This window comes from Telopea speciosissima, chromosome 1 (assembly GCF_018873765.1).
Source record: "Telopea speciosissima isolate NSW1024214 ecotype Mountain lineage chromosome 1, Tspe_v1, whole genome shotgun sequence".
Taxonomy (NCBI): Eukaryota; Viridiplantae; Streptophyta; class Magnoliopsida; order Proteales; family Proteaceae; genus Telopea; species Telopea speciosissima.
This window is the reverse complement of record NC_057916.1, coordinates 47065698-47091636: the sequence shown is the minus strand read 5'-3', so window position 1 is coordinate 47091636 and position 25939 is coordinate 47065698. Positions and strand designations below refer to the sequence as shown.

At 43.9% G+C, this 25939-nt stretch overlaps 1 protein-coding gene across 1 annotated transcript in view; it reads right to left on the bottom strand.

The window, feature by feature from the left end:
* The window catches only part of LOC122645682 (secretory carrier-associated membrane protein 1-like), a 49209-nt gene extending 41230 nt beyond the window's left edge, over positions 1 to 7979 (bottom strand). Inside the window, exons 1-2 of the mRNA XM_043839008.1 lie at positions 7829 to 7979; positions 3037 to 3102 (exon numbers count right to left, since the gene is read on the bottom strand). Coding sequence (XP_043694943.1) covers positions 3037 to 3102; positions 7829 to 7885 — 123 coding nt within the window. The 5' untranslated portion in view covers positions 7886 to 7979. The remainder of the gene's footprint in view (positions 1 to 3036; positions 3103 to 7828) is intronic.
* Between the last annotated feature and the right edge of the window lie 17960 nt (positions 7980 to 25939).

Below are 25939 nucleotides of genomic sequence, written 5' to 3'. Positions count from 1 at the left end.
AGAAAGCACCAACAGGCAACAGCACCTGGACGGACAAGTTTTCACCCAAAACTTCAATTTTGTGACCTCTTCTTTCAAATTTTATGCTTGGGGCGTTGATTCCTTGCTGAAAAACGAATCAAATCAAGGAAACAAACTTCACTTTGGTTGAACCAAGGAAACAAACTGCAATATTGCATATTTATATTGTTTTTTTCTCCAAAAGTGTATTTCTGATGCAGAACCCAGGTCAAAATATCCTATTTGGTTCATTTATGGGCCCACCCAATAATAGAAGACTCAAATAAAAGAATGATGGCAAATCCTTAAATATGTCAAAGTTCATATAACCAAAGGCAGAATTGTAAAGAATTGTAAATAAACAGAAGTTTATAATGGGACAGCAGTATTGTAATTAATCTAAAGTTGTAAAGGAGAAATGGCAGATTTGTAATTAGTAGAAGCACAAAAGACTAGAACAAATAAAGGAAAGGTAATGTATGAGTGAAATGGGTAGTTTTGGAATGGAGAAACAAAATATGGATAGGAGTGATATTATAAGAAGAAAAGGGTAAAATGGGAAAAAGTCCAATAAAGGGGTTTATTTGCCAAAGGAAATAGAGATCGTCTTCATCCTGTGAGCACAACAGAACCAGCGGTGAAGGAAATTCCATGCAATTGATTCAGGCCTTCAACTCAAGCTCCGATTGCACACAAAAGCTTCGAATGTGTTCGTAATCCTTAACAATATTGTTTCCAGATCATAGAGACATCATCAGGTAAGCACCAACACAAAGACCAACTCCAAAACTGGATATAGAGGTAAAAGGGAAACCAGATCTGCAACTGGTTTACTTGCTCACAACAGAGAAGGGTTTGGGGGAAGAAATTCCAGGGTTCTGATCGCCTATGAAAGCCCTTCCTTCGATCAAGATATTGAACCAGACAGAGCTCTGCCAAAGGAGTTCCGTCAAGCTCTCTGTTATTCACTATTCTGCTAGAACAAAACCTGAGATTGGGAAGATGATAGGACGAATGAAAGGAGAAGAAGAAGAAAGAGATATAAGAAGGGAGAAAAAAAGCACGCAAGGCTCATGACAGCCATCGTCTTAACCCAAATAACTTCTATTCAAACTCTCAAATCTGTCTCAAATTGCTGGGTTACATGCCTTTTATAAAATAAAATTCCAAATCTTATTGTAAAACTTAAATCATAACTAGACTCTAACTCTATCTAATCCAAAACAGAAGACAAATTTAAACAAAATTGGACTCTTACCTTCCTACGATTCTAATAACATGAATAAAATAAGACAATTACAAAGAATCCCTATCTGATCCATCTTCTAACTGCATTAATTTCTGTGTATCTTGACCATTCTCATGCGTATCTATAACGTGCGATACGTATCTCCGATACGATACGATATGATACATCTCTTAAAATCACCCCCACCAATACGATACGTGATACCGATTTTTTAAACCTTGGTTACTTTAGTAGTGAAATGCAAAAGTCAACCTCGAACCAGGGAACTATAAGCCTCTTACAAGAAAATATTGAGGCTTGTACACCAAGTAATCTAAGACTTGACTAAGTAAGACTTAACTAAGTAAACTGAAATAAAATTAAAAAGTAAACAAAAAATAAAAATTTAAAGTAAATAGTAACTAAATAAATCAGCAATAAAATCTGCCTTGTCTTGCTATCTTCAGTGGGGCCCACAGAATATCAAATATTTGCTTGGATTTCCTTCTCCATACAAGGCTTATGGACCCATAACACTGTTCGCATGAACAGTAGTTCGGGTATTGTTCATGTGAACAGAAACTTTTTTCTTTTTTTTGGGTGAAAGTAGTTCAGACTGCCTAGGTGATGCTCCACCAAACCAACAAAAACTTGCCACATAATCAGACCAGGCTGCCTCTCACAGCAGTCGAATCCACAACCTTGCTGGGCTGGTTTTGGGGCTTGTTCCTGCAGGTACATATGGACTTGTGATCTACATCATATTGCTTCTAGAAGGGCTGGACAGGTGTCCTACATTCCTGCCATAGAATCTATTCTGTTATGTTCTAGAAAGTTTTTATTTTATAGAGAAACTTAAGTTGGAATTCCTCCAACCATACATAGGGGTTTCCTAATTTTGTGATTGTTCTGGAAGTTACAAATAAAGGAGAAGGGTCATAAACCTCCCCTACGATTTAAGCATTGAGAAATTTGGCTTTTGCCTCTTTGGTACAATGGTGATGTTATTTTTTGGACTGTGGTGATGCAGCTCCAGCTGTTTTGTGGGTGATTCAACACATTGGGGATTGGTAGTGAAGCCATTCCCGCAGGCCTTGGTGGTGAATCCAAGATCATATCCCTTCCTTTCCTCTTATCTTCTTCTCTTAATCTTACCTTACCAATTCAGAGTTCCAGTTTCAGCAAGTTTCTAATTTCTGTCCTGTTCTGCCATCTCAGATCCAAATCCAACCATTGATCTTCTTGAAATTTGGGAACTAATGTCTGCATGTTATAAGCTTCACTCGACCAACCTTCAATCTGGATCAGAAACCTGGATTTTGGTTTGTTAAAACCCTCTTAGTAATGGGTTGATTTCTCTCTTCTATTCCTGTGTGTTTGGCTTTCTAAATCTTGTTGAAGTAAAATAGATCCAAAGACCTAACTAGATTTTGACAAAGTTCCACATTCCATTTACATAGTAGATTTCTTCTACTCTAAGATTTACCCTATTTTCTTTCTTTACATTTTGTGAGTGTGTGTGTGTGTGTGTTGTAACTCAACCAACTTTGACAAACATTTACAGTAAGAGAGTAAGCGGAGAACCTTTAAAATTGAGTTATAACTTAGAAGGACTAGGAATTAGAGGAGCAGGATTTGAAATGTTATGTTCCATCACTATATTTTGCAGATGAACTTCCAGAATCAAGGAATAGAGTGATATTTTGCAGGTTGTAAGAATGTACAATCAAAGAACTTTGTGAAATCATGGCACATGATGACCTTAAAGGAAATAAATAGATGTCAAGCAATCCAAAGAAAAATCTTACTGTTGTATAAAATGCACCTCCGCTGTAGTTTGACTGTCCTGATGACTTTCCCCTAACAGCTGGATCCTGATATTATAATTCAGTCAAAAATGATATCATAATGAAAAAAAACAACAATATCAACAACAGCAGTAGCAGCAGTAGCAGCCATAACAAAACAATGGCTCAAGTTTCCTTCACAGCCCAAAATCTGCCACATGGCAATTTAGTCAGTGCTCAAAATTTTGAAGACATGTATCCTCATCACCATCTATCATCAATCTAGTAAGTTTCAGCAAAGACATTTTTCAATGTAGCAATACAAAGATTTGAAGCAACTTTGGCAACTTTGCCTCAATAGTTGAAAATACAAGAGTGAAGTCCTAGTACGGAGCACCAAATATGGAGATCGGACCCGAAACTTGGGGAGCTACTATCCGACAATCAAATTGAAAAGAGATTTCCTCTATGTGGCTCAAGAAGGCAGACATCAAGGCAAGCCATCTTTGACAGTATCATATAAAGCAACTTTTCCATAATAATAATGATACCACTACTACATAATGATAATGATGATGCCTGATTTTCAAGTGCAATGTAAGGTAGCAATTTAAGCCTGTAGCAATGGCATACAAGAGAATCATGTATTACACCATAGAGATTAGGTACAAAAATAAGGGTGTCAATTTAGAACCGAAACCGGCCACTTAAAACCGCACCGAATTGAACCGAAATAAATTGGTTCAGTTTTGGTTGCAAAAGCTGGAATCTTATGTCGGCTCGTTTCGGATTCATGCCTAAAACCATTAAACCGAACCGAATTACCTATTATCAAACCAAATAAGGAACCGGATAAAATCATATTCTTTTTTAATTTTTCAATCAAAGGTGGATGATAAATTCTATTTCATTTTAGTGTTTGGAAAAAGTTTGGTGGACTATGATCCAACAAATAAGGGTTTTTTATTGGTGAAGATGTAAAAAGTAGGCAAAAACACTTAGAATAGGATCTAAACCGAATATGAAACCAAATTAAAACCACTAAGAAACCGAATAAAACCCGAACTGAACCGAGTAGAATTGGTTTTGGTTTTGAAAATGTAGTCCTATTCTTGGTTCGGTTCGGTTTTGGTTTCTACATTTTATATCTTAAATCGAACCAAAACCGAACCAATTGACACCCTTAACAAAAAAGGAACCCCCCCCCCCCCAAAAAAAAAAACCCAAGAAAACAAACTAAAAGATTCTGAGCAAAAGCAGTATGCTCACCACAAATACAACCTTATATATTCTAATTGCTCAGGTATTAAACCTAAATTCTTTTTGTTGCACAATTAAGGTGTCATACATCTGAACACAAAGGAAGGGGGAAAAGCTATCTATAAGATAGCTATAACGAGAGAAAGGAAGAGTTAAGATTTAGACCATGTTACATGTATTAAAGATGATGATGGTAGAGTATTTAAAAGGGATGAGGTCATAAAGGAGAGATGGAATAAGTATTTCTACAGCCTACTTAATGAAGACTTTTCGAGCAACATAGCCCCGGAAAGCCCCATTACTCAACCTAACACCGCAGGGTGTAAATATGTACGGAAAACCATGGTATCTGAAGTAAAAGAAGCTTTATGAAAGATGAAAGTAGGCAAGGACCCTGGCCCAGACGAGGTCCCGACAGAAGTGTGGAAGAGCTTGGGAATCTATGGTTTATCTTAGCTAACCAAGATGTTTAACATGATTATGAGCTCAAAGAAAATGCCAGAAGAATGGAGGAGAAGCATGGTGGTCCCGATTTTTTTAAATAAGGGTGATATTCAAAGCTGCAATAACTATAGAGGCATAAAACTAATGAGTCATACGACGGAAATTATGGGAAAGAGTTATCGAAACCCACTTGAGAAAGGAAACTACTATATCAGAGAACCAATTCGGATTTATGCCAGGAAGATCCACGATGGAAGCTATCTTCTTACTTAGGAGACTCATGGAAAGATATACAGAAGGCAAAAAGGATCTCGATGTGGTCTTTATTGACCTAGAAAAGGCCTACGACAGAGTCCCTAGAAAGTTAGTCTGGCAGATACTACAATAGAGAAGGGTAGCATGTAAATATGTAGACATAATTAAATATATGTATGAAGTGTGGTGACTAGCGTAAGAATTGTGGGGGTCAAGGTAGTAAATTCCCAATTACAATGGGGTTACATCAAGGATCAGCTTTAAGCCCTTGTCTATTTGCGCTTATCATGGATGATTTAACCAGGGACATCCAAAATGAAGTCCCTTAGTGCATGCTTTTTGTTGATGATATTGTCTTAGTGGAGACGACAAAAGCAGAGATTAACACCAAGTTGAAGGTTTGGAGATCTACCTTGGAATCAAAAGGTATTAAAATAACTAGAACTAAGACAAAGTATATGGTATGTAACTTTAGCCACACTAGGACGGCTAATGAGGTGGTGAATATTGAGGAGAAGAAGATCCCTCAAACTGATTATTTTAGATATTTGGGCTCGATAGCACATAAGATATAAAGGATGATGTGGCCCAAAGGATTAAAGTATGATGGATGAAGTGGAGAGGTGCGTCCGGAGTGTTGCGTGATCGTCTTATCCCTTTAAAGGTTAAAGGAAAATTCTATAGGACTGTCATATGTCCAGCTATGATGAATGTGTGGAATGTTGAGCAGTGAAGAAGCGCCATATTGATAAACTCAGTGTAGCAGAGATGAAGATCTTGAGATGGATGTGGGGAAAGACTAGGATGGACAAAGTAAGGAATGACCATATCAGAGCTGAATTGGGCGTAACGCCGATCCAAGATAAGCTACTAAGAGTTGTTTGAGGTGGCACAGCTATGTCTAGTGAAGTCCTAGAGACGTCCCAATACAGAGGAGTGATTTGATTCAGATTGAAGGCTCTAAAAGAACCAGAGGTAGGCCTAAAATAACCATAAAAGAAGTGGTAAGGAAAGACATGCATAGCTTAGGCCTCGTTTCATGTATGACGTCAAATAGAAATGATTGGAGAGCAAGGATCCATGTGGCCGACCCCATTTAGTAGTAGTAGTTGTGATAGCCTTATCCCATTTAGTTGGGATAAGGCTATGTTGTTGTTGTTGTCACACATCTATGAAAAATATTGGAGACACTGACTCAAAACTTGATATGGAAGAAGAAAGGGGGAAAAAAACACTTAAACTACTTATTTCGTAATCAAATATTACTAAAAATATGCTTCTTCTTTTTTAATATGGATGCACAACACACACCAAATACAAGTGCATAAAGAATGATTTCATATTGACAGGCATTTGTTAGAATCTTGTAAACAATTGCATTATGTATAGATTATAGATGATACAGATCCAAAATAAAAACTTCTCAGAATAACATCATCCACACATTGGGCAAAGTTGGAATGATTTAAGAACCTGAAACAGCTAAATTATACAATATGTAGTGCCCACTAAATTTTCACACATCAGCATCAACATAAAAACAACATCTTTTGGAAGTAACTGCAGACGGCAGTTCAAAAGAATATTAATTACACATCCGCATGAAGCCACATAACAACATGACAAGAAACCTATGAGCAGTTAAGCTCAACAGGATGCTTTAAAATCTATATACGAACCCATAAAATTATACATAGCTAGAGACATGATACAATTTTTTTGATTTAACTCCTAAAAGCTATAAGAATATATCCAGCAATCCTGAAGCCCCAAGAGGTGGCATTACAATGGATCCTTCAGAAAAGGATCTTAGCTCCGGGAAGGAAAATGGTGCACAATTGGGTAGCTATCGGGCTAAAGGCATTTCCGGGTAGCTCGTAGCAAGGCGGCAGAAGCAATCAACTCGAGAGTTGAGAGAGTTTCGTCAAACCATAGGTCAGTGAGTAGGAATGCGATTGTCCGGACAAAGGGTAGTGTTGGTCTCATCTCAGGAACAGTATTTATGTTCAATGGATTTCCAATGATTCACAAAGCATCTCAATCTCAATACCCTAAAAAGAAAAAAAAAAACTCTGCAATTTGAGATTGAACACCAACAGTTAATACTTTGTCCCTAGATGAACAGTTATCCACCCATTAGGGATTAAGCCTCTGAACGTATATATAACAAGATGAGACCACCAAAACAAAGATAGCTTCTAGAACTCCTCCACAGTGTTAGGAGTATCCAAAGAAAATTATCCTGGTGTCTAGCTCAACCGACGACACTGAGGGAGATCATTCTTGTTGAAGGGCATAGAAGGAACTAGATATGAACATACAAGATTGTGGGAAACACATAAACCTTTACTTCATAAACAACTTAGGCATAATTCACTCCTCTACGGCTCTCTTCAACTGATTACTAAGAAGGAAGAAGGAATACTAGGTGAGCATGAGAAGAGCTTCGGAAGCAAAGAATATCAACCAATGCTAAACAAACAACATGGATCCAATAAACATAATCCATTCATGAAAAGACAATTTTCCAACAAATAAAGGGGAATTGTCATTTAGTGTTTCATTTCATAATTGAGACGTAACATGGGAACCAGATCTGACAATTCAAGCACGGAGGCACCATAATCAACCGCAAATCCACTTCTAAAGTAGCATATAGGCGAAAAATAGCAAATCACCCGAAAACCCTAAGGTAGGAAGTAATACAATCCTATAATACCTAATTTTACATTTAAGAGACTATAAACAACCACATAGAAACCGTTTATCAATGAAATTGAAGATTCAAGGCAGATAAAATGCAGAAAACAAATGGTACATATGGAGAAGACGAAAATCATCGTGGAGGACTCACCGCGAACGGATTGACTTCTTCCTCGTCGAAGGGATTACTATCGAAACGGCCGGCCATGAGACCGAATCACTAGAAAATCAATCCCTTATACGAATAAAATCGATGATCAGAAGATTCAACTTGGGAGAGAAGCGGTTAGAGGACCGGATTTACAAAAACAAAACAGGGCTCGTTTAATTTCCTTCCAATCTCTGGCAGAGGACAAAATCATGGAGATGGACAAATTGACGAAATGAGAGAGAGACAAACTGGAAATGAGATCACAAATTGACGCTTTGGAAATGGACGACTTTATTTGAGGTAAGTAAACAAAGAGGCTTGAAAATTGAAGGAAACAACCGAAAGAAGAGAGACAGTATCAGATCAGTTCATGGGACCGGCTGCTTTTGATTTTCTTACAAGTAAGTATTATTTCAGTTTACCAGTGGGCCCATCATATATCCACCGAAAATTAACCGTCAGATCAGAATTTTTATTTATATATCACAAATTGTTCTTATTCTTTTGACATCGCATCTTTTTTTTTATATTTTTTCTAATTTTCTATCTTATGTATGGAATATGGAGGTTTTTTTTTTTTTTTTTTTTTTTATATAGGAGAGAATGGAATATGGAGTTGGAGTACGGACTACGGACTACAAAGCGGAGTGTCTGGACCGTCGCAGTCTGGTGTCGGCTTAAGGTTTTTTTTTTTTTTTGGCGAAAGGGCTTTAGGTTTGTTGCTGCGCCTCCCTCTTTGGAAATCAAGGCTCAATATCGATATGATACCGCTACGTATCCGATTTCAAAATTCATATCGGTATCAAATTAGCCAATCCAATGTTGATAGTTGATACCCAAAAAACATGTAATTTCTATGTTTTTTGGGGTGTGAATCGGTTGTGTTGGATCGGTGGAAATTAGAATTGATTATGACCGATTCCAATCCTAATTGGCCGATTCACCGATTTGATTTCCGATTCTTAAAACCATGGCTGTGAGGTGGGTAATCATTTCCTCCCCTTCTTCTTTTCTTTGAGACAAGTTGAACGCTTTGTGCTTGTACCAAATTCATGGTCTAGCTTGGACCTAGGCCAACACATTTAGTGAGGTTTATGAGTTATGAGGTCCTAATTGTTTGGTCCACAAGAATTTTGTGCTTAGAACATCAGCTTAACCTCGGGTCTAATCTTAATAAAAATTCATTGGTTGTCTAGTAAACTTAGGGTGTGAAACGTAACGGTTGTGTTTTTTTTTTTTTTTGGTCAAATGCGACAATTTTATTAAAAGAAATCGGCAACAAAGAAACTCAAGCCGGTTGGAAGATTTACAAGGACAGGAGGTGGGTTAGACCACCAAAAGCGAGACAGACCAAACCTAGAAGCCCCCATAGCAAGGTAATGAGCTCCTTTAACACAGTCTTGGGAAACATGCAAAAGAGACACAAAAGAAAAGGTAGTACAAAGAACTAAAATATCATCAACTACTAACTGTGATGCCCAATCCACAGTGGTTGGCAATCTCTGAAGCGCAAGGAAAACTAGGGGCAATCAAAACGAATCTGCTACAACTGAGGTAGCTGAAGGCTGTTGGCCAGAGTAACAGCATCACGGATGGCTAAAGCCTCAACTATAGAAGCAGAACATCCAAAAGATGGGCGACAACGAGCTACCTTAAAAACTCCTGAAGAATCAACCAGAATAATCCCACGCCCGCCTTTAGAAGAGCTGGCAGACCACGCACCGTCAGTAATAGCACAAGGACAATGCAAAGGCATGCTCAAAGGAGGGCAGGGATCAACCAAAGGTACATTTGGCGATAAGTGAGAAGACTGCAATCTAACCAAGCTTTCCTCCAAGAACAGATAAAAAGTAGATATTAGAGTGAGAGGATTAGGTTGAATAAAAGAAAAAACAAATCTATTCCTGCTTTTTCAAATTTCCCAACAAAGGGATGTCCAATGTAAAGCAAAGTCATTCGGGTTTGGATAATGTTGCCCTATTGTGTTTAAAAATGCAATTTAGTCTTTGAATGTTAAACCATTAAACAGATTAGTATCAATTCGAAGATGAGAGAGCTGCCAACAAGTGGAAGCAAACAGGCAAAGTACTAAGGCGTGGACTATAGACTCCTCAACATCTTTACAAAAATGGCACAAAGCGTTTTGAGCCAGAGATCTCCTAAAAAGGAGTTCATTAACAGCCAAAGCATTAGAACAAGCTCGCCAAAGAAAAAGCTTTATCTTGGGTAAAAGCTTTAGGCCCCATAACCAATTTCAAAACGGGTCTAAGAACGGGGAGGGGGTGCTAACACGATTGCGGAATATCATATGATAAGCAGATTTGACTGAAAAGAAACCATTCTTAGAACAGGCCCAAATCCAACTATCTTCTATATCCGAGATAGGCAAAGGGATACACCTAATAGCCCTTCCTTCATCAACAGAGAAGAGATTAGAAAGAATAGAGCAATTCCATTCCTTAAGCGGCTGATGAAGAAGGCTAGAAACCAAATTATATCTAGGATTTGGAAGACAGCTAGTAATATGCCCTCCAGGGAGCGAAGGGATCCATGAGTCCTCAAAAGTTCTAGTCGTACACCCATTACCAATCCGCCTTCTTAACCCAAGAAGTAAAGAATCCCTTCCTTTAAGAATGCTACGCCAACCCCAAGAGCAATTTTGTCGACCCTTTGCTTCAAGAAAAGAAGAAGAAGGAAAATACTTTCCTTTTAGAACTCGGACCCAAAGCGCATCACTATGATGCAAGATACACCATCCTTGGCGAGCTAGCAAGGCTAAGTTAAACGAACCCAAATCTCTAAAGCCCAAACCACCCACCAACTTATGGGAACAAAGGACATCCCATTTTTTCCAAAAGACCCCCTTCCCATTCCTGTCCTTCCACCAGAACTGTCTGATAATGCTATTAATATTATCATGGATAGAGGTAGGAAGAGAAAACATGAACATAGCATAAGTTGGCATGCTAGTGGCAATGGATTTAATGAGAACCTCTTTACCTGCCAAGGATAGGAGGGATTCCTTCCAGCCCAAGAGCTTGGCATGTATCCTATCCGTAACGGTTTTGTTACCAAAAAATGAAATTTAACGGTTTTGAATAATCAAGATAATTTCTTATCAATTTTGATTTCAATTTCAAGTGACCAATTCCAAATCATCCCATTTACTTAGTTCAAAAAATTAGGATCTAATCCATCCCAATTTCGATTCCCTAATGTTAAAGGCACTTAAAATCTCAGACATTCAAATAAGTCCAAAATTACTTGCTATACAAATAACTTCTCAAGCATACAAATAATTGAATGTATTTTTATTTTTATGCATACAAATAATTGAATATATATTCCTAAACATAAAGCTGACCAATCGGAGACCGCCAGGTGGTGGGACCAGGCAAGGCAGGGTGAACACCCCCATTTAGGCGAACACCCCTTGGGTGAGCTCCCCCACCTAGGCGAACTCCCCCTTGGGCGAGTTCCCCCACTTGGGCGAACTCCCCCTTGGGCGAGTTCCCCTTGGGCGAGCTCCCCTTGGGCGAACTCCCCTGAGCGAGCTCCCCTTTTTGGCGCGGACCCTGTGCACGTGGACAGGCGCACGCTGAAACACTGCGAACAAGATCAGAACACCCCGCCTCCAACTGCAGGACGTACACTATCCCCAGGACTCTAGGCCACCGCCTATCAGTCAACGTACTCACAACGGACTCAAACACCCAGAACCTATCTATAGTCTATCCATCAAGGATATCAAGTCTATCAAGGACACCATATCTCGTGGGAAAACAACCAATCAAGGATGAGCCCTGATGCCCAAGGACTCTATCCACCACGAAGGCCACACTACATCAACGGGGACTCTCCATACCGCCATACACTAATATAAAAGGAAAGGTACTCAACCCCATCAGGAGACATCTTAACTCATCTTGAATTCTACTATTCACTCATCTGTTTGCTCAGAGAGATCTAACTTAGGCATCGGAGAGCCCTAGGCCGGAACCATACTGGTTCTTCTTTGCCACCCAGGGTCTTTTGCAGGTTACAATACTCGAAGGACTGCTGAGCGATTTCTCGACGCAACTGATTGACGCCGTCTGTGCGAACGATGCTAGCCATTACCTTTACTAGCTTGTTTCCATCACTGATCATTCATGGCACGCAGGAAGACTGCTCCCTCCACCAATAATGCCCCAAGAGAGGGGAATGCATCACCTCCTCCAGAGAGCTCACATCGCAAAGCCAATGACAATGTCTCTCTGGAGAGGCAAAACCCAGTCGATGATCAAGTCGCAATGGGCGAGCCCAACAACGAAGTGGGGGTAGAGGCGGTACCTGATCCCAATGCACCAGCCCCTGTGGGTCAAATCAATGACCTACAGCTATAGATCCTCCATGACCAACAACTCTTCCGTGACTACCTGAGGTAGCGTGCAACATCACACCATCGTAGGATGGACCCTCGATAGGAGCAGAACCCTAGGAGGACACCTCCCAGGAGTGACAGGTCAGAGAGGCACACCAGGCAGCGGGGAGAGCCTTCCCAACCTAGGGGAGAATGGTGGACCTTCCAGTAAGGTCGGATCGGGGGAGAACACCATCACACTGATCCATGGTACCTAACCCTGAAGGGTCCATTCGGAGATTGGTGTTTGATGGTCGACTAGGAGGAAGTCATGCACCAGAGCAAAGTCGGACTTACCGTGAAGGAACCCCCTCGAGTCAAGACAGGATTCATCACGGCGTGACCCCTCACTATCCCTCCAACAGTCAAGGCGGGAGGGGACTTCCAGGATAGGACGTGAGCGAGCTTGCAGCGAACAACCAGTAAGGCGTGGGGAACAAGCACGGGATGAAGAGTTAGATAAAAGACTCCGAGAATTGGACAAGAAACTAGAAGGGTTGAAGAAGCAAACCAAGGGTGAGACACACTCAATCCCTGGACAACACCCCTTCTCAGAAGAGATCATGTCAGCTTCACTGCCATCCAGGTTCAGGTTACCTACCTTTGAACTCTACAGTGGTACCACCGACCCTAATGATGACATCAACTATTTTAATGGCATGATGACACTATATGGTGGTTCGGATGTGGTATCCTGTCGAGCATTCCCTGCATCCCTCAAGGGTGCGGTGACCTCATGGTTTTCCAAATTGCGACCACGGTCGATTGGATCATTTGCGGACCTATGCGAACAGTTCGTGACCCGCTTTCAGAGCAGCGTCATGCAGAAGAAGACCACGGCCAATCTACTGAACGTGATCCAAAACCCTGGGGAGTCCCTCAGGAAGTATGTCAGCAGATTCACCAAGGAGTCCTTAGAGGTCAGAGACCTAGACGACCAGACCCAGCATGCTGCCTTAGTTAGGGGCATCCGTGACATGGAGTTGATCAAAGACCTGGCACGTCATGAGAGCAGGACCATGAAAGAACTACTGGAGCGATGCAACAAGTTTGCTAACATGGCCGAGATAGTGCAAGCTGACAGAAGGCGATCGAAGCCAAACCACAGGACAACAAGAGGTCAGCACCTAATGACCGTAAAGAGAGTAAGAGGTCAAGGACTGAACGTCGACAAGAGAAGGGCGATCACCCATCAGGAAGAAGTGACCGTCGCCCAGAGAGGAGTGAGAGAGAAGGCAGTCCAGAGTTCACACCGCTGAACACCACCGTCCCAAATTCTTATGCAGATCCAGGACCGTGACCTAATTCGATGGCCACAACCCATGCTAGCAAGATCGAAGAAACGCAACCCCAACAAGTATTGTCTCTTCCACAAGGACTATGGGCATGACACAGAAGAATGCTACCAACTGAAGAGGGAGATAGAAGACCTTGTGAAAGTAGGGAGTTTGAACAAGTACGTGAAGGGGAGACGTGATGGCCGATCAGGCCAAGGTGATCAAGGACGGGATTGAGAAAGAGAAGAACCAAGGAGGGAAGAAAGGAGAGCGGATCGAGATAGGGAGAGAGACCGCATAGAAGAGAGGAGAGATGTACCTGAACCAAGAGGCCCCAAGGGAGCACCCATCCTCACCATACTCGGGGGACCTGGGCAAGAATCAACCAAGAAAGCCAAAGCCCATGCCAGGTTCATGGGAGTAACAGAGAAGCCAAGCAAGATGGCAAAGACCGAGACGGTGATCTCCTTCTCGGATGCAAACTTGGAAGGTATAAGCTTTCCACATGAGGATGCCCTGGTAGTACAGGTGGAGATAGCTAATCGGCCAGTGCACAGGGTGCTGATAGATACAGGGGCATCCGTGGATGTGCTCTCACTGGAAGCCTACCGCCAGTTCGGGTTCAGAGATGACCAACTCAAGCCAGAGCCTACCTACCTCCATGGGTTTTCGGGCACCACGGCCTCCATCAGAGGCACCATAGCGCTACCCGTCACCTTTGGAGAACACCCTCGATAGGTGACCATTATGGTGAACTTCATTGTCGTCAAGTCCGTGGTGTCGTTCAACGGTCTCCTAGGACGACCATCTCTGATAGCCTTTAGAGGTATCGTATCTCCGCTCCACCTAAAGATGAAGTTCCCCACTGACAATGGAGTGGGTGAAGTCCGAGGCGACCAGAAGAAAGCTAGAGACTGTTATGCCACCTTTGTGAAGAAAAAAAATGGCAACACACGAGGGATGGTACTGTGCATGGAGAATTTGGTCAACGACCAGAGAGATGAACTGACAGAGAAGAGAGGAAGACCGGTGGAGGACCTTGTCCCCTAGCCACTCAGCAGGGACGACCCCTCCAAAGTTGTGCAGGTTGGCTCGTTGTTGAGCAAGGAGCAGAAAGAAGAGCTGGGACACCTCCTCCAGAGCAATATGGATGTCATCGCATGGTCGACTGCCGACATGCCAGGCGTACCCAGGTCCATAGGAGAGCACAAACTGCACATAGACCCTAACAGGAAGCCCATCCAGCAGAAGAGACTGAATTTTGCCCTCGACCGACAAGCGGCTATCAAAGAAGAGGTCGAGAAGTTGAGCCAAGCAAGGTTCATCAGAGAAGAGAAGTTCCCTACCTGACTCGCAAATGTGGTCATGGTACCCAAGCCTAATGGGAAGTGGAGAATGTGCGTCGACTACACTGACCTGAATAAGGCGTGTCCAAAAGATGAGTACCCACTACCCAGGATCGATCTGCTGATCAACGCCACCGTCGAACATGAGATGCTGAGTTTCATGGATGCCTATTCTGGCTACAATCAGATCCTCATGCATGAGGATGACGAGTCTTACACCGCCTTCCGAACAGACAAGGAGAACTACTACTACCGCATCATGCCGTTCGGGCTAAAGAACACAGGAGCCACCTACCAAAGAATGGTCAACAGGATGTTCGAGGCACAGATCGAGCGCAATATGGAAGTGTATGTGGATGACATGCTTCTAAAGAGCGTCCGAGCCCACCAGCACCTGATCGACCTAGAAGAAGCATTCACTGTACTGAGAAGAAACCAGATGAAACTAAATCCTGTGAAGTGTGCGAGGTACCGTCAGGGAAATTCCTGGGGTTCATGGTCTCAGTACGTGGAATAGAGGCCAACCCCTCCAAGATCAAAGCCATTCAAGAGATGACACCACCTCGGACTGTCAAAGAAGTGCAAAGGTTAAATGGAAGGATCGCCACCCTTTCAAGGTTCGTGTCACGGTCAGGAGACAAGTGTCTGCCGTTCTTCAAGACATTAAGGAATCTTCGAAGTCCTAAAGACTTTACTTGGACGGAGGAGTGCCAAAAGGCATTCGAGCAGCTAAAGGAATAGCTCAGGAGTCCACCACTACTTGGACGACCAGAACCTAATGAAGAATTGCTGATCTACTTGGCGACGACCCCTGTCGCGGTGAGCGCGGTACTGTTGAGGGAAGAGAGTAAGGTACAGAGACCTATCTACTATGTCAGTCATGTGTTGATTGATGCAGAGACCAGGTACACAAGAATTGAGAAGGTCCCTTATGCATTGGTGATCGCGGCTAGGAAGCTAAGGCCTTACTTCCAAGCCTATACCATCATGGTTCTTACCGACCTACCATTAAAGAAGGTATTGCACAAGCCGGACGTCTCCGAACGGTTGATCTCTTGGGCCATCGAGTTGAGTGAGCACGACATCAGGTTCCAGCCCAGGATGGCAATAAAAGGCCAAGCCCTGGCAGACTTTGTCGCTGAATGTACCCTGCCAGAGAACGAACCAAAAACGGAGGAACCAGAGGACCAAGATCGAGGTTCGTGGGAGATGTACGTGGATGGTTCGAGTAATGCCACTGGAAGTGGGGCTGGCTTCATACTTACCAGCACTGAAGGATTTTGAATCCAGTACGCCCTCCGATTCACCTTCCCAGCATCCAACAATAAAGCAGAGTACGAAGCACTACTAGCTAGACTCCGGGTGGCTAAAGCCATTCAAGTCACCCACCTATCCATCTAGAGTGACTCCCAACATATAGTGAACCAGGTGAACAGAGAATATGAAGCGAAGGTCAAGTGAATGGCGTCATACCTGGCACGTGCTCGAGAATTGATCGGGTAATTCATGAAGTTTGAGATGGTTCGGGTTCCCAGGATCAAGAACGCCACCGCAGACGCACTGTCCAGGCTAGCCAATGATGAACTCAGAAACCTGGCCAGTGCAGTATATGTTAAAATACTACATGAGCTAACATATCAGGAGAAGCAGGTTAATGAGATTGAGGAAGGACCTAGCTGGATGGACCCTATACTCAACTACCTACAGAATGACATCCTACCAGAAGACAAGGTCAAAGCAAAAAAGGTAAGGATGAGAGCTGCAAAGTACACCGTCCTCGACGGAGTACTGTACAAAAGGGGAGCCAAAACACCATTACTTCGGTGCCTAGGACCCAAGGGAGCCCAGTACGCCCTGGCAGAGGTACATGAAGGGATATGCGGAAGCCACATGGGAGGAAGACACCTAGCCTATAAATCCTCCGCCAGGGGCTCTACTGGCCGAGAATGCAAGAGGAAGCCATCCAGTACGTCAAGACCTACGAGCAATGTCAGTTGTTCGCCCCAGTACCCCATCTACCTGCCACCAAGCTGACATCGATCCTCAACCCCATTTCCTTTGCCATGTGGGGGGTCGACATCTTAGGGGACAACATCATCTACAGGTTCAGCGTGCTTAAGATTATAGTCTCTGATAATAGAAAGCAGTTCAACAACCCCAAGTTCAGAGCCTTCTGTCAGAGTTACAACATTAACTATCGGCCTGTCTCGGTAGCCTACCCATAGGCCAATGGTCAGGTAGAGGTGATCAATAGAATGTTGTTGGATGGAATAAAGAAAACGTTAGAAGGAGCCAAAGGGAAATGGGTCGAGGAACTACTAAGCGTTCTATGGGCATATCGCACCACAGTAAGGACACCCACAGGGGAGAGCCCATTTCGCTTAGCATATGGTACAGAAGCATTGGCACCGGTGGAAGTCCTAGCCATGTCTCATAGGGTACTGCACTTTAATGAAAGAACATATGCAGATGGACTGCGCACAAACCTGGACTTCCTGGATGAGGTACGTGAGAAGGCGTTGCTGAGAAACGTGGCATATCAGCAACGAACAGCCAAGTACTACAACGCCAGGGTGAGAGAACGATTATTCCACCAGGGAGACTTAGTCCTAAGAAGGGCAAGTGCGTCACAGCTAAGGAAGGAAGGAAAACTATCAGCCAACTGGGAAGGACCTTACATAGTTTTCAAGCAGATACGTCCAAGGACATACCACTTGAAAACTCCGGGGGGCAAGAAGGTAGATCGTACCTAGAACTCAGAACACTTGAAGAAATACTATCAGTAGAAGTCACGGCAGCAACACCATCAACAATAATGGTAGCAGTAGCAGCAGTAGTAGTAGATTACATTACAGTTTTCAAGGATAATTTGAACGAAGCACTCCCACCACACACATCAAGGTCCGTCGACCACTGAGGCGCAAGGATAAGGCCCGTTGGCCACCAAGGTCCACTGACCACCAAGGCGCATTGCTGCCAAGGCCCGTTGGCCACCAAGGTTCATTGACCACCAGGGCTTATCGTCGCCAAGGCCCATTGGCCACCAAGGTCCGTTGACCACCAAGGCGCATCGCCGCCAAGGCCCGTTGGCCACCAAGGTCTATTGACCACCAAGGAGCATCGTCGCCAAGGCCCGTTGGCCACTAAGGTCTGCTGACCACCAGGGCGCATCGCCGCCAAGGCCCGTTGGCCACCAAGGTTTGTTGACCACCATGGCGCATCGCCGCCAAGGCCTGCTGGCCACCAAGGTCCGTTGACCATGAAGGCACAATGCCACCAAGGCCCATTGGACACCAAGGTCCGTAGAGCACCAAGGCACAATGCCACCAAGGCCCGTTGGCCACTAAGGTCCGTAGACCACCAAGGCACAATGCCACCATGACCCGTTGGCCACCAAGGTCCGTAGACCACCAAGGCGCAATGCCACCAAGGCCCGTTGGCCACCAAAGGTCCGTAGACCACCAAGGTGCAATGCCACCAAGCTCATGGGCCACTAGGGTCCGCTGACCACTAAGACTTGACTCCCCTAAAGACTACAGACCACTAGAGGTTGCGAAAAAGAAAGGGACTTATCGAAGCAACGACGATCACATAAGTACTACATCCACACCAAAGGAAGAAAAAGTCAAATACTACAATCCAAAAAGGAAGTAAACACCACAATCCAAGAGTTCAAATCCAAAGGTTCAACATCCAGAAAACACATATAAGATCAGGGAGCATCTGAAGGAGGAGCGACATCCGACCCAGCAGGGGACATCATGTCGGCCTCAGCAGAGCGAGCGACACTCTCCTCTGGTAGACCCACACCCTCCTCGGTCACCGCAAGACCCTCCTCAGGTGAAGCACAAACCCCAATAGCAGTCTCAGGGAGCTGTGTGATGACCTCCGAAAACTCCTAGAAATCATAACCTGGGGTCTTCTCCAAAATGTGAGCCGCCAAGTCCCTGACGCCTGCGTCATAGATCTCCTGGTTGTACTTATAAAAGTACGCAGTAATCTCAGGAGATTGCTGATACGCCGCTACTGCACGCTCCCCTGCCTCAGACAACTCTGCCTTGTGACTCTACCTCAAGGCGCGAAGCTCCTCCTCCAAAGCTTGGACTCTAGATGAACTCTGAGCACCCGCTGCAGTAGCCACCCTGAGCTCTTCTGAGGCACTCCTCTCGTGAGCCATAGCCTCCTCCTGAGCGGCCTTATGACCCTGAAGCTCCCTCTCCATACTCTGTATTGCGCGCTTTCGCTGGACCTCACAAAAAGCATGACCCTCTAGACTGAGCACCGCCTCTGTGCTGGACCTGCAGCCAATATGGCAGTCAAAGGACATTCACAAGCACAAAAGAAGCAATGACACAAAAAGTAAAGACAAAGAAGAATGACTCACAGAAGCTAGGTCCTGATAAAGGCTCTGCGATAGGAAAGCATCACTAAATCCCTGAATTACAGAACTCTCTGCAGGAAGCCTCCCCATATCCAGCCATTCCCGACATGCGCCACAACTAGCCAACGTCGCTCCCTCCTGAAGATCTCAAGGAAGCACCAAAGGGGAGGAGGTCGGAGGGGCTACAGTAGCGTCAATAGAAGAAGGAGTCACCCCTTTGCCCTTAGAGGGGGGTGGAACAACAGATCTAGATGCAGAGGCGAGAGGATACGTCCGGGGAAGAAGCATGCGTGGCCCAGTCCTCGCCGCACCAGAGGGATCAGGACCACCTTTTTGCTTGGTCCCAACCACTGCGGAAGGAGAAGAAGTAGGAGCGGATGAAGCCGCACAACCAACCCCAGGGGAGGCAGCCTAAGTACCCCTCTTCCGTAGATCCTAGCGGAAGCCGCTAAGGTCTGGTCAAATATGCACTACACAACAACATACAATCAAGAAACATGAAATAAGTCAGACGACAAGCACACAGAAGAAGAGTACATAAACAAATACCAAAGGACCCGAACATCTTACCCAGACTCAACTTTCAAAGGTATAAGAAGGCCTCTGAATCCAGCTCATGGACGTCGAACGGGTTGCATCCTTGACACCGCTGGAGAGACTCTTGCTCAAAGTCACTCAACTCAAGGGGAAAGTTCACACTCTTGACATCAATGGTCTCCCAAATAGACCATAATACGCATTAAGGGACCAAGGCAAAAAAGAAGCGGTCCCTCCACATCTTCACCGAATGGGTGATCCCCACAAGAGGATCGACGGAAGCAAGGGACCCCTTAGGAAGGCGACGTGCGAAGTGATAGCATCCGCCTTCCCCCTTCTTCAGCACATAGAAATATGAGAACAAGGGGACGGTAGCGGCATGCCCCGACTAGGCAAAGAACATATAAAAGCCCAGAACCACCCACCAAGAGTTGGGTAACACCTGCCCAGGGGTAAGGTGATAATGCTCCAACACCAACTCCACAAAGCGGGGGATGGGGAAGCGAATGCCATGGACGAAAGAAATATAGTAGAGGCAGACCTCATCCGCCTAGTGAGAATAGGCATGGTCATCGGGCCCTGGGGCATGAAGCACGACCTCAGATGGTATATGGAATTTCCGACGGAGTGACACCAAGTCAGAGGGGGTCACGATGCTAAGAGTATGGGCTGACTTGCTCCCAGGATCCCTAGCGGAAGAGGAGGCCTTGGAAGCCCTAATACGACCCCTATGAGGCGTATCCCTGGAAACCTCTTCCTCCCCATCACTAGCGACAAGGGGAGACAATGGAAGGGAAGCATCCGCAGAAGAGAACGACCTCGAAGAGGACTTCCAGGAAGGGGACCTAACCACAACTGTGGCCGGGTCGAAATGACTAGATGAAGGCATGGACATACAACAAAAGCAAGTTGGCTACTTACTTAGAGCGACCACCTCCCAAAGTCAAGCACCACGCGAAGGATGCTCAAGGCAAGCTAGGCACGAACCAAGGATGGGCATGTGCGCGAAGCAACGACCAAGCACCAAGCCACATGTGCCATGAGACTAACCATGGCCCAAGAGCTAGAAGAAGCCAAGAAATGGTAACCAACAAACAAGAGGATGTCATATCACCCTTTGCCACCAAAGGACAAACACCTTATGGGCAACAAAAAGTGAAGGCCAAAAGCAAAGCAAAGGTGGAGATTCAAAAAGCAAGAAAGAGAAAAAATGAAAAGAAGGAAGAAGGCAAGGGTATATATCTACAAGACAAAAAAAAAAAAAAAAACAAAAACAAAAAGGTGAAAGAGGAGAGGTTTGAACCCTCAACCTCTCCCTCAAATAATTTATAAGCAGGACCCTAATGAGAAGATTATTCACCGAGAACCCCTTGAGGGGTATACAAGCTTAAGAAATACTCTCTTGAGCATTCCACTCCAAGAGAGTGGGGGGCAAATGATGAACCCCAAATAAAGCTGACCAATAGGAGACTGCCACGTGGCGGGACCAGGCAAGGCAGGGTGAACACCCCCATTTGGGCGAACACCCCTTGGGTGAGCTCCCCCACCTGGGCGAACTCCCCCTTGGGCGAGTTCCCCCCCTTGGGCGAGCTCCCCTTGGGCGAGTTCCCCCTTGGGCGAGTTCCCCTTGGGCGAGCTCCCCTTGGGCGAACTCCCCTGAGCGAGCTCCCCTTTTTGACGCGGAACCTGTGCACGTGGACAGACACACGCTGAAACATCGCGAACAAGATCAGAACACCCCACCTCCAACTGCAGGACGTACACTATCTCCAGGACTCTAGGCCACCGCCTATGGGTCAACGTACCCACAATGGACTCAAACACCCAGAACCTATCTGCAGTCTATCCATTAAGGATACCAAGTCTATCAAGGACACCATGTCTTGTGGGAAGACAACCAATCAAGGATGAGCCCTGATGCCCAAGGACTCTATCCACCACGATGGCCACACTACATCAACGGGGACTCTCCACACTGCCATACGCTACTATAAAAGGAAAGGTACTCAACCCCATCAGGAGACATCTTAACTCATCTTGAATTCTACTATTCACTCATCTGTTTGCTCAGAGAGATCTAACTTAGGCATCGGAGAGCCCTAGGCCGGAACCACACCGGTTCTCCTTTGCCACCCAGGGTCTTTTGCAGGTTACGGCACTCGAAGGACCGCTGAGCGATTTCTCGACGCAACAATACTGAAATTGAAATAAGTCCAAAACCCTAATGACTATTAGGTGTTTTAGTTTTTTTTTTTTCTTTTTCGGAAGAATATATTAGATGTTAACTAATTTTATAAGTAAATATACATCTTAAATGGGTCCTATCGGTTCTGGGACAGTTGGATTATATTGTATCTTGTGAGAATGTATAGAAAAGGGAAAAAGCCTTCAATTTTTAGGGATATGTTTTAAAATATAGTTGGAAGTAATGGCATTGACACTCTCCACCACTTGTATCTTTGAGAGTATGGTAAAAGCATATCAATTTTTTCGATAAATGTTGTAAATAAGTTTGTTTGGAATTAATGACATTATTCATATTCTCCATTGAGATTGTATTTTGAGAATACGGAAAGCATTTCAATTGATTAGTGACATAATTTGTAAATAAGTTTTCTTGGAATTAATGACATTGGCATCCTCCACTTAGACTCCCCTCACTCAAAAAAAATAAAATAAAGACATTCATTTGGATTGTAGTTAGACAACCTAGGGGGACATTCTCCATTTGGATTGTAGGTTGATGCAGATTGGTCGATATAGGTTGATGCAGATCAATTACTATACGAAAAATGCCCATATGGATCGAAGGGCTGATTTTGGGGTCGATCTGGATCCCAATTTCGGGTTCTTAAACCCTGACTATATGGTGCGATCTCACAAGTGTGGTGATCAATAGCAAAGGATATAATTCATAGATATACCCTTTCATGGTGCTACTAATATTCCTCTCATGAGTCATGAAAAATATCTTAATTACCACCTTTCATCCCCAACAACAACAAACTCAACCTTATCCCAATTGAATTAGGGAAAATTGACTGAAAGTAAGACGAACGAAGATGTAAATAACTCATCAAGTGTTAGGGTGTTACCTGAACGGAGATGGAAACACAGCGGAAGAGGATCTCGTACAGGTTTAGTTACTAGCTTCACGAACTCGAACGATCTCCTTCAAGATCTTCGAATTTCTTGAAAGTTTTCTCCACGAAAAAGAACTCATACCACAAATCCCTGGGAAGAGATGGAATCCCAAAGAGAACACAAAACACTGGAGAGAATGAGGATTTGGTTTCTCAGATGATTTTGGTCTTAGGGTTACAAATTTTCTATTTAAAGCCAAAACCCTAAGAACCCTACCCCAATTTAGACTCTCACGGGGAATCGATCAAAGAGGGAGGAAGAGACCCAGCCACTTAAGTGGCTAGTTCTCTCCACGTGAAACGGGTCGAGTCGGGTCCGACCTGCCCCTTGTGGGTGGCTTGGATCAGGCTTGGCCCATGTTCTATTTACATCTCCCACTCGCCCAAATGGGGCGCATTAGTTTAACTATGCATCCAAGTCTCTCTCAATTGTGTAACTCTTCATACAGGATATGAGGCGTGCGACCTATTGAGATAATATAGGGTAGGAGTACTTTGTCAAGCTTCCATCTAACCAACATAGTACATCACTTACAAACAATCTCGAAATACCCCAAACAATCTAATTACACCAGATCTTGCACTCTAGATCCCTTATGATGAGCAGCGCTAATCCTTCATATGTAATGTACTCATGACTACGTCGATCATAAATACGACAAGTCGCCCAGGCAATGAGTCACAAAAACAAAGGTGTAAAGTTAGATGGTTTTTCCTGAGCCCCTCATGTTAATCCAATTATCTCCAACAGGTTTCCCAATCATTTTCTGCTGGACCGCATCATCCATGATCCTAAGGAGAATGTCAAAGTAGCATCATCGGATGTCTTCTTCATGAAATTGTCTCAGGTGATAAGGGTACTATGGGATTAATATAATCCATGTGGCTCACAATGTGACAAAGCAGGGATCCATTCAATCACTCTCAATATCGATCGGTATAAGCACATGCGGTATGATCTGCATGCTATGGCACTACTCCCACTGAGGTGGGCACGTCACTCATAAAAAAATATAAACATCATACAGATCTTAGTTTAGTTGCTCCGCCAAGCTCGTAGCCTGAGTTTCTAGCGTAGTCACCCTAATGTTTCTGCCTAGAATCTCACATCCGGTTTTATTCAGGCTACTTAAAAGTATGGTATCTTCCAAGTTAGACCAAATAAGGTCTCATCTTAGCTCTGACTAAGGCGTCGTCAAGCACATATGCTCATGGGCTCATCTCGCTCGCTATTCTCAAGCATCGAGATGAATCACCGGTGTGAGTGGGTCGATTCAATGCCCTTTGATATATTTACAATAATGAATGTATACACACAACATTGCTCAAACAAATATATTTGCATTAATGAATGTAAGAGTAATACAAATAAATGTCCATCCATAAAAGTGTTTCAAAAAATACATATCCAATCTACCTGAGTCCCAAGTTCCTAACATGAACTAGGAAAATATCTCTGGCAATGGGCTTTGTCAAAGGATCATCCAACATATTGCCAGTGGAGATATGCTGCAGAATAACTTCACCTTGCGCGGCCATATCTCGAATGTAGTGATACCGTATATCAATGTGTTTGGCTCTACCATGAAACTTGGGGTCTTTCGCAAATATAAGCATTGTCGTGCTGTCACAATATATAAGCACAGTGTCGTCTGAGTGAACAAAAACACTAAGTCTCTACAAGAACCTTATGAGCCAAACGGCCTCCTAAACTGCTGCCAAACATGTGACATACTCCGACTCCATCGTGGATAGGGCGATGCAGGTTTGTTTCTTGCTACTCCAAGTAACAGCTCCGCCTCCTAGGGTAAATGCATACTCTGAAGTGGATTTGTTCTCCTCTCTATCACTAGCCCAATCAACATCACTATAGCCTCTCAGTCTCAAGTCTGAACCATGAAGGTGAGCGAAAGTTTTGTAGTTCCACGTAGGTATCGAAGGATTCTCTTTACTGCCTGCCAATGGACTGGTCCTAGGTTGCTTTGGTAATGGCTAACCATGTAAACAGCAAAGCATATATCTAGATGCGTGCACATCATCACATACATCTGACTACCTACTGCTACCGCATAGGGTATTTTGAACATTTCCCTTGTCCATTGGAGTGTCTGTAGGTTTCAAGTTGTTTATATGAAATCGCTTTAGGACTTTCTTTATATAAATCTCTTGAGACAAACTAAGAAGTCTCTTAGTGCGGTCCCTCACAATCTTTACGCCCAACACAAAGTTGTTTCACCCATATCCTTCATCTAAAAGTAGAGGACAACCGCTCTTTAGTGGCGACAATCAACTCAATGTCATTCCTTGCCAGCAAGATGTCATAAACATATAAGGATAGGATAAAGAAACCTTCCTTGGACTGTTTAACATACATGTAGTGGTCCTCTTCATTCATTTCAAAACTTATAGAGGTAATGGCATGATAAAATCTGATATACCACTACCTGGATGATTGCTTAAGGCCATAGATGGAAAGTTTGAGATGACATACTTTGCGCTTTTGTCCCCCCTTCTCAAAACCCACGGATTGAGCCATAAAGATCTTCTCGTCCAGTTCTCCATTGAGAAAAATAGTTTTAACATCTATTTGATAGAGTTTCAAATCCAACTTTGCGACAATGGCTAGAATGAGGCGTATAGAGGCCATTCTCACCACAGGGGAGAACGTCTCATCGTAGTCTACACCCTCTCTTTGGGTATATCCCTTCGCCACAAGGCGTGCTTTATACTTGTCAATTGAACCATCTATCTTACGTTTGACCTTTATGACCCATTTGCTCCCGATGGCTTTGCGTCCTGGCAGAAGGTTAACTAACTCCCAGACTTGGTTCTTACTCATAGAACTCAATTCATCTTCCATAGCAGCTTGCCATATTTCCTTAGCTAGAGAGGAGAGTGCCTCACTTATTGAGGCCGGCTCATCCTCATCCCTTGGAATGCAAACGAGGGCACCCCCTTTAATCTCAAAATGACGACGGGTAATAAGTCCACGTGCACTCCTACACGTAAAGGGATCTTGTCCTTC